This window comes from Malaya genurostris, chromosome 2, assembly GCF_030247185.1.
Source record: "Malaya genurostris strain Urasoe2022 chromosome 2, Malgen_1.1, whole genome shotgun sequence".
In the NCBI taxonomy this organism is placed as follows: Eukaryota; Metazoa; Arthropoda; class Insecta; order Diptera; family Culicidae; genus Malaya; species Malaya genurostris.
In genome coordinates this window covers 102856810-102871917 of record NC_080571.1, presented here as the reverse complement: position 1 = coordinate 102871917, position 15108 = coordinate 102856810, and the positions used below count along the sequence as shown (strand labels likewise).

The 15108-nt window shown below is 38.7% G+C and overlaps 1 protein-coding gene across 1 annotated transcript; it reads right to left on the bottom strand.

The window, feature by feature from the left end:
- Positions 1–453: 453 nt before the first annotated feature.
- On the bottom strand, positions 454–13943 carry LOC131430875 (cytochrome P450 4C1-like). The gene is made up of 3 exons (XM_058596117.1): positions 13266–13943; positions 5555–5681; positions 454–5502 (listed from the first exon to the last, which is right to left on the bottom strand). Exons 1-3 carry the CDS (start codon positions 13880–13882, stop codon positions 4726–4728), a joined length of 1521 nt encoding a protein of 506 aa, XP_058452100.1. The 5' UTR covers positions 13883–13943; the 3' UTR covers positions 454–4725.
- Between the last annotated feature and the right edge of the window lie 1165 nt (positions 13944–15108).

Here is a 15108-nt window from a genome sequence, read left to right as displayed (position 1 = left end):
TTTTTGGTGCAAATCACTCTGTAATTCCGGAACCGGAAGTCGGATCCAAATGAAATTAAGGAACTTTATATGGAACCATAAGATCTTTCATTTGAATCTAATTTTGTTAAAATCGGTTCAGCAATATACGAGAAAAGTTAGTGACATTATTTGTCACATACACACATACATACATAAACACACATACACACACATGCACAGGAAGGCAAAAATGGATATAAATTAAAATAAAAGTAGTTTGAAAAATGTCCTTGGAAATAAGTTTGGATCAACCCATTTATTTTTATTAAAAACAAACAAAAATTTATGATTTTAACATTGAAAAGCGTAAGTTGAAATAACTAATAAGTTTAAGTTACTATCTTATTCGTTTATTTGAACTAAAGAAAATATAAATTGAAAGTACTACAAATAATAATATTATCAACAGTTCGTTCATTTTATACTGGGATTTCTAATTAAATTAACAGAGAAATTGTTTGTCAAGAATTTGACAGCAATGCACAAGTACAGTATTTGTTGTGTTTATAGAAATATTGATTAAAACGAACTAATACTCAGGGAAATATTAATTACCTTGTTTTGTAGTTTCAAGCAACAATATTTTCAATATCAAACCAGGTTTTATTGTCACTGTTTCAATAAAATAGTTTGTTGTGTGAAACCCAAATTTGATTATTTTAACTATTTTTTCTTTGCACATCTGAAACACATTTAAACGAATATCTCTTCTTTCAAAATCGAAAAGCATACCCCTAGAACAGAATCAATACAGGGTTCGCCATATAACTTTTTTTGTCGTGAATACGACTTACTTTACTATGGGGTGCCTTTTCAAAATTTACCCTCTGAGAGAGTGATAAGTTTTTGATCGTGAATATCTCTTGTTGTATCTACCGAATCAACATAATTTTTGCTACATGCCATCGGAAATAGGATCACAATTCTATGATAAAATATTCAGTTGTGTGACATAATCTCAAATAGTTCAAAATTAAACTTTTCTGAAATGTTTGGTATAAACGAGTATCAAAGAGGATAATTCATAAGGCGCGTTTGCCTTTGTCGTATTTTGAAAGCTCATAACTCAGTGATCTGTGAAAGGATTTATATAATCTAACTACCAATAGAATCGAAATTTTTCAACTTAAGCATGTAATGAAAAAGCATTGAAGTATTTTAATGGTACACTATTGAAAAACCTGTCTCATTTGACCCATGTCAACACCAGCCAATCAGAACGCGTTCTGAGGAAGAGAACTAAATATCTGCTGCTGTACAACAAATCGTTCGGGAAAATGTTCCGAACAGTGTTTGGTCAATTTGGTCCTTCTGAAAGGCAGGAATGAATCCCGTACAGCATCCGGATAGTTTTTTTTTCAATGAAATGCAAATCCGAAATGAAATAATCGAAATTTAAATTCTATATGCGGCTATTTTTATAGCCGTTAGGATCGCCCATTACTGAAATAGCTATAAACGAAATCAGGTTAAAACAAACCTCTCAACAAAAAATTGGATCAGTTTGGATTCTATCGCCACTGCGAGCAGATGTATTTAGGGTCGTTTGCAAAGCTAGTTTCGCTTCCGACAAGAGCGATTACGTCACAGTTGCCAGTCATTTGCATTGGTGAAAAAACAACGAAAAGAGGACAACGGTGGAGAGCATCACACAAAATCAGCCGTTCTAATGGCTCTAAATGTTTTCTAAAGAACTATTAGGATTTGTTGTTCGCAAATCGAAGGGAAATATCCTCAGTTTAGTGCAAATCTAGAACAGTTTGGTTAGATTTGTGCACTTTTCGCTGTGTGAAATTCACAGTAATCGAGATCAAGTGAAGCTTTCTTTGTTTTTGCGAAAAATGTGAAAAAGGGGAATGCTTGCATAATTCATACAATTGATCAACTAATTGACATTCGGAAGTGTTAAGAACATGTCAGTTGTTTTCGTATTCACGACATCCAGTTATGTCTTTGACATTACCCACCCGCCTTTTTTCTTTTTTGAACTAGCAATTATTTCGACATTGGTAACCTTAATGTCACTTCTGATTTGACAGAAACTTAGTTTATCCTTCCGCTGAACGAAAATGGTTGTGTAAACGCTTGAGGAACGTGTGAAAATAGTGCAGCTTTACTTTGAAAATCATGGTAATGTTGCGGAATGTGTGCCAAAAAAATCATCCTCTCGGATGAGGCATATAGATGAAAATGTTTATATGTTAATAAGCAAAATTGTCGCATCTGGGGGACGGAAAACTCGCACGTTATCATGAAGATGTCGATGCATCCTCAGAGAGTGACGGTTTGGTGCGGATTTTGGTCTGGCGGCATCATTGGCAGGGCTTGTATTGTCAATCCTCAAACGAACGAAGCAACAAAAAATATCTGCTGTGAACACTTTGCTTGACATAGCTGAATGAGAGACCTATATTAGAGAGAAACTGGATGCGTGAGAGTATATGCTACTGAGCAGACCAATTCCCCTTGCCAAGTAAATTGTCTGTGCTCTCATTCTCAGTTAACACATGAACTAAGCAATCCATGACAATGTAATGAAATGAAGGGTTCACTCTCGTTAGTATTGTACGAGAAAGAAGACCTTGCCTCACGGTGTGCTACAAGACGCGAAGCAACGTCATATAGGCAATGTTTACGGTTTATTTTTAAAAAGTAGGTTTACAGAAATCATTTTTAACATAATGTTCGCATTCCAAGACCAAATTTGATCACATTTCAAACAGACTTTAAACATTTTATAGCAGAAATTTTGCATTTGAGCCCATTTTCAAAACGATCAATTTGTTTCTTGGCAGTTTACACTGTGTATATATCCTAGAAACACTAAAAGCAATGTTCTTTAAATTAATATTCATCGGAACTAAAAGTTATGAAACTAGTTTCCTCATAGGCATCTACAATATGAGAACCATTCATCAAATGCTAACCTCATGAAGCATAGGTCTCAGCAAGCGGGCATATTCATGAACTAATGAACGAACGAAGCAGCTCTCCTGGCTTGAGTTGCGCTGTGAATTCTACCTGACATACGAATGTGTGTGAATAGCACAGATGGTGAAACCCTTTCGTTCATATTCGTTGCTTCAATATGCAAGCCCTGATCATTGGGCCATTTTTCTTCGAAAATGAGGCAGGAGCCGCCGCCACGGTCAATGGCGAGCGCTACCGCGCCATGATTAGCGATTGGTTCTTCCCGTTACTTGAAGAGGAAGACTTGGACACCATTTGGTTCCAACAAGACGGCGCTCCGTGCCACACAGTCAACGCTACGATCGATCTTCTGCGCACAGTCTTCGAAGATCGAATTATCAGTCGAAATTCGGATGTCGTTTGGCCGCCTCGGAGCTGTGATTTGACGTCGTTAGACTAATATCTTTGGGGGGCTGTCAAAGATAAGTGTTAAGATAATTCAAGCCTTGAAGGACAACATTCGTGCAGCCATAGCTGAAATAAAGTTTCATGCAATCAAAAATGTACTAAAAACTGGACCGACTAAAAACTGACTAAAAACTGGAATCAAATTATATTCCACAACTAACCGGAAGGATTGTACTTTAACATGAAAAAATTAATTTTGAAATCTGATGAACCGTTTGTGTTTTATTGCATGTTTTAAAAAAAAGTTACATGGCGGACCCTGTATAATGTCGTTGAAACTGACCCAGGGCAGGACATGAGAACCATCACGTGTGTCGCTTTATTTTAAAATGTAATTGTTAGCTTCTTAAGTCTTTTGTATTAAAGAAATAGTTTTTCCTGATTTGTCAATTAGTAGTACGATTCTACACTTTATTTAGTTAAAGTTATAATGAGGTTCGTTTTAGTGACATCGACTAAAACCATAAATCAAGTATACCTAGATTTCCTACCGTACGGAAACAATGACAGCGCTATGTGTGTGAAGTTGGTGTACTTTTTCCACCCCCCCCTGGAAGCTGGTTCCTGAAACCGACGCATTTTGTTTTGGTGGCATTGTTGTCAACAATATGTTGAGCTATGCTCATACCATACAATCAAACCACACTGGTGTCGAAAGTTAATTTATTCAAACCCAATATAAATATAACTCTAATTCTCTATAAAACAAGTAATTTGACCTCTTTTTGAATAAGAAAAAGAAATTGTGGTTATTATAGTTTGATTATATTCCATCGAAATCGTTTCCTTATGTTGGTGCAACCGCATGAAGAAAATGTGAACGTGTGAACACTGCTTAAACACATCATTTGACAGCGAACTAGAACCAAAGAACTCAAATTTTCGGCTTCAAGCCAATTGTATGCAAATGACAATCGTGCCACCAGGGTAACTTTTTTCAACGCCTACTGTGTGGTATTGGAAATCCGCAGGTAACTTCATACATACCATTTTGGAGCATTTAAGCATTTCTGCTGTCACTGGTAGCAATATTACATTACTATTACTGCTAAAACATTGATTACTTACATCTAGATTGTTTTTGTAACTAATTTGTATTGTTGCCGAGGACCTAATCGAGTTGGCTGCCAGTTCATGGTTACAACAAATGTGCGCTCAGTTGTAGCGTAACGCCATAATCATCAGAACGTTACATGCTTCCCACACACATTACATTTAACCTGTGACCTGTTATCATGACTAACAGCAGTCAGTTTTGTTGCTAATTAACGTAAAAAATAGCATACGTATCTATCCACTTAGTGTTGATTAAACGATGCTGACCAGTTAAGTGTGTGACTCTTTGGTTTCTCGTCGTTCTAACCTCATCATGTATCCGTTGGCAATACGCAGCAAGATCGATAGATGCAACTTAAGATCAGTCAGCTTCAGGTCGGTGGAAAACCGGTAGCTCTTGATGAGTTTGATAAGCACGATTTTCATTGTTATGTATGCATATTTTACGCCTATGCAGTTCCGAATTCCTCCGCTGAAACTTAAGTACGCGTATGGATGTCTCATCGCACATTTCTCCGGAGAGAAATTTTCAGGGTCGAACTCATTAGCTCGTTCACCCCATACACGCTTGTTTCGATGTATCTTGATAACCGGTACCAAAATCTGTGCGTTGGCTGGAATGATAAACTCGCCAATCTGAATTTCCTTTTCAGCCGTGCGTGCAACGGCGGCCGCTACAGGGAATAGCCTCATTGCTTCTTTTATTACCATTTCCAGATAGTCTAGTTTGGACATATCTTCGTAATCAATGTATGAGCCGGGAACAACACTTATAATCTCTTGGTACAGGCGTTCCTGAATGTCTTGATGTATAGCCAGCATAAGTATAGTCGTTGACACAACGGATGATGTCGTATCATTACAGGCGAAAATAAAGGTGTCCAAGTTCTGTTTCACACCTTCCTCGTCCAAAATGCCCGTTTCGTTGGAAATGTTTTCCAGTTTGTCGATGAAAAGCTGAGGACGACGGGCGTTATTCTCATCTCGTTCGGCGTTTACCTTTGTAGTGGAAAGTTGTTTCTTGGCTTCCTCACGCATCGATAGTACCTAGTTGACAAGTTGAGGTTAGACAGGGATCATGTTGTACCAAGAGACTAACCTTTTCCGTCAGTCCTCGGAACATTCGAAGACGCTCCATTTCTTCGCGATAGGTGGAAGTCAGCTTGTAGAATAATTCAGGCTGCAACCAAGCCTTGTACATGCGTGACCACATGATAGTGAACATCCTGGAACGGAAAATCAATTTTGTTACTCATCTCTTGATGGATTTTCTATAATGCATTTCAATGAAAAAGAAATATAATCGTGCATAAATAAACGCTCGTTGTAAAACGTTGTAATTCAAGTAGCCCATTAGATAGATATTGAACACTGCTTTTCTTAGACCGATGTGTGTGTGTGTGTGTGTGTGTGTGTGTGTGTGTGTGTGTGTGTGTGTGTGTGTGTGTATGTATGTGTGTGTATGTGTGTGTGTGTGTGTGTGTGTGTGTGTGTGTGTGTGTGTGTGTGTGTGTGTGTGTGTGTGTGTGTGTGTGTGTGTGTGTGTGTGTGTGTGTGTGTGTGTGTGTGTGTGAGTATGTGTGTGTGTGAGTGTGTGTATGTGTGTGTGTCAAATAATCTCACTAGGTTTTCTCGGAGATGGCTGAACCGATTTTGACAAACTTAGATTCAAATGAAAGGTCTCATGGTCCCATACGGAATTCCTGAATTTCATCCGGATCCGACTTCCGGTTCCGGAGTTATAGGGTAAAGTGTGTTCAATTTTGTACACCGTCACTTAAACCGGCGGAACAAGAAGCGTAAAAAATTTCCTAAACTGGTCTCAAAACTACACAAATCGATAGTCATTTTCAGTAGGCAACTAAACAAACCGATTCCGGCTATCCTGGTTCCCGGTATCCGGTTCCGGAAGTACCGGAAATAGTGGTCATATATACCAAAATGGATTTCACTCACTTTTCTCAGCGATGGTTTGACCGATTTCCACAAACTTAGATTCAAATGAAAGGCCTTCTGGTATCATACGGAGTTCCTGAATTTCATCCGGATCCGACTTCCGGTTCCGGAGTTATAGGGTAAAGTGTGTTCAATATTGTACTTAAACCGGCGAAACAAAAAACGTAAAAAATGTCCTAAACTGGTCTCAAAACTCCACAAATTGATAGTCATTATCAGTAGGCAACTAAACAAACCAATTTCGGCTATCCTGGTTCCCGGTTCCGGAAGTACCGGAAATAGTGGTCATATATACCAAAATGGATCTCACTCACTTTTCTCAGCGATGGTTTGACCGATTTCCACAAACTTAGATTCAAATGATAGGTCTTCCGGTACCATACGGAATTTCTGAATTTCATCCGGATCCGACTTCCGGTTCTGAAGTTATAGGGTAAAGTGTGTTCAATATTGTACACCGTCACTTAAAATATTTTCGGATGCAACAAATATTAAAATCGTAATTCAGAGTGCGTACGAGAAGAATTTGTGTGTCATGTTAGTTGGTGGCCGTACGAACCGGCTTTGATTATACCGGTTCTCGGGTTCCGGTGCCGGAAGTGCATATAATAGTGAACCCACTCCGTTTTCTTAAGGATGACTTACGCAATCAAAGCACTGTTTTATTCTGTATTTTATGCACAAACAATCTCTTGGTTTCTTCCAAATATACACAATATTATATGTACATGAGAAAGGCATCACTACACCACTAGGTGGATTAAAACAGGTTTTGGAACTATGTCAACGATCAGAAGAATGAATAGGGATTACCAACTCATATGTTTTATGGTGAACTGGATGCTTCAACTCCTTCTGGTGTTTGTGAACTATTCCGCAGCTACTTTAGCAGTGTTTTATCCAAAGAAACTTTGTCTACGCAGGATATTCTCTTGGCCACCAGCAATGTTCCACTCCGTTCATCGTTTGTTCCTCATGCTACGATTACGACTGCTGTCGTTAAAAATGCATTTTTTCGGCTGTTCGACCATCCATGGAAGTTTTCCATCAATGTCAACTTCCATCTCTGAGCAGCCTAGATAGCCGTGTAGTGTCGGTAGCGGTTTCCCAACTGGCTTAGAATAATGCTGCGGTCCACCTGTACCGGTGGTATAAGTCCACCAAACAGGTAAGCCGTGTGGTATCCGGCGGAATTATTTTCTACCAAGAATTGATCCACTGGTTTCCAGTTCCATGTCGAAAAAAGCCACAAAAATAGGAACTCCTAAGTCAAGGTGTATTTCCGTGCCGAGGACTGAATGGCTGCAGGAGGTTAAACATTGCAGTCGTGAACGGAACATCTTGGGTTTTTTTCCTTACTGGATACACGCAATGCTTAGCAATCGACTATTTTGTTCATCGCTTCGGCAAGCAGAGATTACAAAGCTTAGTGTCTGTGGGTATCCTCAAGGTGCTGTACTATCCCCACTTTTATGGAATCTAGTCGCTGATGGTTTGTTAAGGAAACTTAATAACCTTGGATTTCCGACTTATCATTATTATTATCATATATTGATGACCGGTATAAGCATTACCACTCTCTTTGATTTAATGTAGCAAGCCCTGCGATCTGTTGAACAATGGTGTTGTCAGGTAGGATTATCTGTAAATCCGGGAAAACAGCAATAGTGCTTTTCATTCATCGTAGGATAATCACAGGAGCTCGTCCGTTATAGTTCTTCGGCTCAGAGGTCACTGTGGTCGATCAAGTTATGTACGTCGGGGTTATTCTTGATTCAAAACTGAATTGGTCTGCTCACATTGACTTCAGGATTAATACCGTTTTCGTTTATTGATCAGAGCAGCTCGAAAGCTGACCCAGAGTCGCCCAAACAACGTTTGATATGTTTGTTTTAGCAACCTGAGGTCGCTCTAGATCGGACTCCAATCGCGTAGTTTCGCTCCGAAAATTTTCTCGGGTCGCACCACGCATCCAGCCGAGATTGTTTATTTTTTCTTTTTTTTTCATGAGTTGTTGTTTAGGGCGCGTACCACGTGTTCGTTTTACTCGGAGTCAGAGTAGCCCGCGTTTAGGTTCAAAAACGAAAACGGTATAAAAGAGCTTGCATGGCTTTCGGCCAATGCAGACGAGCTTTAGGAAAATCATGGGAACTCAAACCCAGATACATTCATTGGATCTACACAACTATTATTAGACCAATTTTAGCATATGGATGTCTTGTATGGTGGCAGAAAGGAGAAGTCGCGACAGTTCAGTCAAAGCTAAATCATCTCCGCGCTACTGTGCATTAAACCACTACATGTGTTCCTAAAACAAGAAGCATTATCTTGTGCATACCGTCGTAAGGTTACAGGGCTTTGGAACAGTAACCCTATAGACTATGCTACTAGCTACACTCGCTTGTGGTCTCAAATAGTTACCTGGGATGAGTATTTACTCGCTCCTAGTGACCTAACTCTCACATGCAGTTTCAAAACATTCAATGTGAGCTATCCTCTTCGTGAGGAATGGTTGACTGGTTATTTGGAACAATAACTTGATGAACACATAGTTTGTTATACGGACGGTTTTCTTTTGAATGGTAGTGCTGGTGCTGGTGTCTACGGTCGTGAAATGAGGCTAGAGCAGTCTCATTCACTTGGTAGATACTGTACTGTGTTCCAAGCAGAAATCTACGCGATTCTGTGTGGAATACAATCGGCACTTCAGCAGAGGATCTGTGGTAAACGAATTTATTTTTGTTCCGACAGTCAGGCACCCTTAAAAGCACTCAGTTCGAATGATTCACGGTCGAATCTAGTGATCGCATGTCGAACTCAAATTGAAGACGTCAGCATTTCAAATGCTGTTTACTTCTTATGGGTACTCGGCCATTCTGGTATTACTGGAAATGAATGGGCTGATGAGTTGGCTAGAGCTGGTGCAACGAATGATTATGTTGGTCCGGAATCAGCTTTACCACTTTCAACTAGTTGGATAAAGCACAAGATTCGTCTTGGGCTGCATCCAAACATGCCAGTAAAAGGATATTCTCTCGTTTCTCACCCAATGTGATAAGGAGCTTTAGTCAGAAGGGTTAATCGTTCTTTCTGGAGTGAATGAATCCTTTCTGTATTCACCTTAAATAGGGTTTAGCAGATTGTTTGGCATCCTTTATGGGGTACCGAATTTACTTCTGCTCGTACATACTGCGAATCGTTCTGCATTCTTCCGGGAGTGCAGAATGTGGTCGCTTCTGTAAAATCTCTAAATCCTCTCGGGGGCTGGAGATTTTATTAACTGTGCATCGTTCATCAGAAAGAACGCACATAGTAACAAACCTAAATAAGTTTTACAGCAGACTGATCGGGAATTACTTCACAGAATTTACTTCTACTTCCACTAAATGTGATCCCCAGCAGATTGTTCAGCATCCCTTAGGGGCGCAGAATTTACTTCTGCTTTTTTGTGTCGTCAATTTTCCCCATCCTCCTAGTTCAAACCTTACCATTTTCCTTCAATCCTTCCCCTTCAATCGATTCCCTACAACTTCTTCCTGAACGCCATCCATCGATTCAAAACTTATGGTTTGCCATACTGAAGCCATGTGCAAAGTTTCATTCAAATCGGAGAAGGTCGAGTCTGATGATCTGCTAGGCATTTCTGGAATTGCTCTACTATAAGGTGCGCACGGTATTTGAGGGCATCCATATATGTGGCTGTAATTTATAGAGACATGCAGTTATCGTCGCTATAGTTATGCGCGTAACACCGATTTAGGCTGTGGACCATCTCGCGAGTTATTTTAACTTCTAGTGAAAATTTGACAGTCGAGCAGTTATTTAGTCGTTGTCAAAAATAACCCTGCTCGGAAGTATGGTTATTTTTGACAGTTCGATAGTAATTTTCCGACAATGATAAAAAATCTTGCAAAAAATTCTAGTTTCAGATTTTTTGTAAAATTTGCTTCTGTATAATTTTATTTATACTTTCAGTGAAAGGAAATACCCCAATACAAAGTTTAAATATTTATTAATAAACGACGTAAATTTTTCTATTTATTATATCATTTGATATCATAAAGTGAAAAAAGTTTCGTGAATACAATGTATCCACGCATATTCATATTACCTATTCATTGACTTCAAAATGAATGGCAGATTATGCACGAATTCGATTTTCCGGATTAACTGACGCGATTGGTCAAAGCAACGATGGATAGAGTGATGTGCTACTTCCGAGTATCTGGGACGCTCTCGAGTCCCTTCGAATCCCGAAAAGGGCTACGGCAAGGTGGTAGACTCTTTTGTCTCTTGTTTAATATTGCTCTGGTGGGTATAATTCCAAGAGCGAGGATTGATACGATCTTCCGAAAGCCACTACAGCTATAAGGCTGCGATGGGGACGTTGATGTTACGATACGTAACCTTGAGAAGCTGATGGAAAGGTACATCGGACTTAAAGCTAGGGCTAGGTATATCGGACTAGCTTTAAATGCGTCGAAAACAAAATACATGAGAGGAAGAGACTCTAAAGAAAAAAAACACTTTGTCTCAGACCACGAATATTGATAGACGGTGACGATATCGAGGTGGTTGATGAGTACATGTATTTGTGCGTACTTTGAGCTCAAATAATCCTCGTATAAATCTAATAAAATACGCCATCATCTATAAAAAGCTCTTTATACCGGTTGTTCTCCATGGTCACGAGACCTGGACTATGTTGACAGAGGATCAGACGGAACGTGGAGACCGCGTATGAACCCCGAATCGCAACAGCTGCTTGAATGACCGCCTATTGTACGGAGCTATAATTAGATGCCTTCTAAGGCCTGCCAAAGTCATTAGGATGCTGGCAGCCTAGTGATTTTGAAGCTCAGTGGTTCTTGAATCTGAACCCAGTGGTTCTTAATAGCCTGTTCGCACTATACCGCGAAGGGACCGTCCGAGACTCCAGCGCCGACGGTGCGAAAAACTCGGCGAGGAATATCGGCGGCAACCAAATGGATTTTATCCGGGATTCCAAAACATACACACGCCGGCAGCTATAAATCTGATCCGGTAGGCACAAGAAAAAAAGGAACACAGCGAGCAGGGGGGATCGAGTGCCCTTGACCAGGGATGCCAGGTTCACAGATTAATCTGTGTTTAACAGATTTTCAGTTTTCTGCACAGATTTAAAAAATGATACAGATTTTCACAGATTTTTGAAATCGAGCACAGTTTAGCACCAAAAAGTACAGTGCGGTTGAGGAAAAAGGTACAGAGCGTGTTGGTAGTGAGACCTTTTTTTTGCTCACCAAACTGATTTTTATCTGCTATTATGGTACGGAAAACGGGTACAGATTTTCACAGACAGGTTTTTGGCTTGATCACAGGTTTTTGAAAAAATGACCTGGCATCCCTGCCCTTGAGTGGCTGACGAAGAGCGGCTATGGATCGAGCTACATGGAGACGTTTGCCGGATACAATAAAGAACACCACAGGACTAGGCTGATAGGTGAGGAAAGTAAACAGATGTGAAATGTTGAAAAAATCTGATAATGAAGTAAAAAAGAAACTCCTGTGATTGTCGCCTTTTACAACATGGAAACAAGAACTCAGTGGATCTGTTCTTGGTAAAGATATTTTCCCCCTCCGGATTCAAAACGGTATCTAGGTTGGTCATGTCCGGAGGGAGAAAATTGGTACTATGGACACGGCCTCTACTCTTGAACAGAGAAGTGCATGAACCTCTAAAATACATGAAAATACACGCACGACATGCACGACTCACAGATGCCATTAGTAAACGAATATTTTCATTAAGTTGTGCAAGGACACCGATAGGGTCTGTTTTTCGAATCGTTTGAATAAATGTTAGAAGTCTGATAAACGGATGAAAAGTTAGCAAGGACACCATAATTGTCTATTCCTTGAAAAAGGTCCAATAAGCACCGAAACGCCGGAAGAAGAAAAAATAAAAAAAATCTGTGTTTGTAGGTTTATGTGTTGCTAAATATTTAACATTTTTATAGCAATTGTGGTTCACGCTCTTGAGACAAGTATCTTGATCAGTACGATTTAATATTTGCACGTTTCAGAGTTCTACTTCGGACGATATCGTGTGAAAGAGAAGACAAGTATTTTTCAACTTAGCTTCGGAGTTTGTTCGATACATCCGCCATTCAGATTTTGGTTTGATTTATATAAACTGTTTTTCTTATCCTCAAACGTACATATTCTATTTGTCTGTGTCTGTAAAATACCGTTCATTTCAGTTGTGGCAATGCTTGATGGAATAGATTTGGTTACAAATCTAACCTTCAGATATGCGTGCGCTAATTTCAAGCTTTCGTGCTGTCAATAGAGGTATAAAAGATAAGAATTGTTCTGCAGTCCGTTCGATATTACTTGCTTGATGTTAAAATATTTCAATTTACATTTTTTAATCGTAGTTACTTCGTTCCGATTGTCATTACTCACCCGGGTTTGAAGTTACATTCTTAGATGTGTACAGTTAAAACCGGCAGCATTCTCATTTTCACCGGTGTATCTTAGAGTAATATTTAAATTTGAACCACTCTAAGTCCATGCTGTTAGAAACTCCCAGAGTCCGTGCTGTATAATCAACCGCTTAATTGGTCTATACGCAAGCAAGATTTTTGCTTAATCGATTACCGTGGAATATACGTAACGGTGTAACCGGTAATATACACTAATTGCTGGATGAATTATTCCAATGGTTAATGCAAATTATGAAGCAATAGCAAAATATTATAATTGAAGCGGATGACGTGTTTTACCACCGAAAATACATGATATATTAATCGCAACATCGAAGTGTATCCAGAATCAGTGGATTAGTACAGATTTGTTTTTTGGATACTTACTTCTCGGCATTCTCCATATAACGTTGCTTAAAGTCACTAGTTTCGTTGTCTAAATCCAACCCTAAACTATTGACAGCAATCGTCCCGAGAGCATATTCGCCAACCTTGTAGAACATGTCAAACGGTGCCTGGCCAACCAAACACTCCAGATTTTTCACTAGTAAATCAGCTTTTTGGTTAAAGGACGGAATAAAACTTTTTACACTGGGGATCGCAAACGATGGAGTCAGATGCTTTCTTAGCTTCCTCCACAGTTCGGGTTCGGCGTTGAAGAGTCCCTGCTCGGTCCGGAAAAAGTCATATACGTAAGATCGTTTGATGCAATCCTGTGAGTTCAAGACAACAGCCAGATGTTCTGGTTTATCGGCAATCACAAATAGAAACGGTCCGGCCCATGCTCGCATCGGCGTTGGTACTGTGTCAAGTTTCGGAAGCAGATATTCCATTACTTCCGTAGCACCTCTTCCGAAACCTATATGAATGCTACCAATTAGAGGTAAATCGAACGGCCCAGGCAGTTTAGCTGCCAACTCGTACAGACGCCTACGAGACCGTCGAAAACGATAATAATAAGTAGCCAGCGCTGCTGTGATAAATGTGATTAAAACACCGAACATGTTTCTCCCGTTGCGGCACACTCCTATTCGAAATATGAAATCGTAAAGTTGTGGTTGCAGGCCGAGGTGCTACTGAAGGACCGTCGACAGCAACAGCTAGTATTTATCACCTCCCGGGTGGGGCTTCGTGTTCAAGCAGCAGCGAGGAAAGATTTTAACTGCCACCTCTCGGAAGCTATTGATTGTGAATAGTGGCTACTGTATGGATGTGTGAAGCCACCATCAGTTCAAGGCATTGCTAGTGGATGCAGGTAGACTTACAGTAGATCGAATTTGATCATCAGATAGATGTCCTATTACGACCAAAATGGGTTTTGAAGACCCGGTGCCTTCCAGCAAGAACATCCGACTGTATAATAAAGAGTTTCGCTGTACCAGTTTAAACCTGTCTGATGGTTTGTTTGTTAGAAGAGTGCGTCTTTTCAAACCTTCGGGGGAAAACACACAGCTTCCCTCATGTAAATCAGGTTGACAATACACTCCTTCATCTAGTCATACATTTGTAAGATACCCTGATTCATTCCCAGCCCCTCCCCGTTGTCGGTATAATTGAACATAATATAACATAATATAATATAGTATAATATAATATAATATAATATAATATAATATAATATAATATAATATAATATAATATAATATAATATAATATAATATAATATAATATAATATAATATAATATAATATAATATAATATAATATAATATAATATAATATAATATAATATAATATAATATAATATAATATAATATAATATAATATAATATAATATAATATAATATAATATAATATAATATAATATAATATAATATAATATAATATAATATAATATAATATAATATAATATAATATAATATAATATAATACAATATAATATAATATAATATAGTATAATATAATGTAATATAATATGATATAATATAATATAATTGATTTAGATGCGGGTGCGAACATTAATGTTATTTCAAATTAAAAGATGGCTTTTTGGTAATGATGCCAATGATAATAATGTATTTTCGAGGACATGTTTTAGAAATCATGATTCGCGATGTCCACTACATCTCAGCGAAAAATTATCAGAAATCAAAGAATCCAAGTAACATAGTAGTAGTAGTATGTAGTAGATGTTTTTATACACCTTAACGTTTTTATTTGATATGTTTTTTTTTATTTTTTGATTTTTTTGTGGTCAAAACTACGATTTTCCACGAAAAAAAAATCTGCGA

What these genes read in the sequence shown, in the direction of transcription:
- LOC131430875 (XM_058596117.1), bottom strand. Translation starts at nt 13,882, where the DNA reads ATGTTCGGTGTTTTAATCACATTTATCACAGCAGCGCTGGCTACTTAT. An exon ending in TATATGGAGAATGCCGAGAA is followed by an intron (nt 5,682 to 13,265) that starts GTAAGTATCCAA and finishes TTTCCGTTCCAG; the next exon opens with GATGTTCACTATCATGTGGT. An exon ending in TCCGAGGACTGACGGAAAAG is followed by an intron (nt 5,503 to 5,554) that starts GTTAGTCTCTTG and finishes CTTGTCAACTAG; the next exon opens with GTACTATCGATGCGTGAGGA.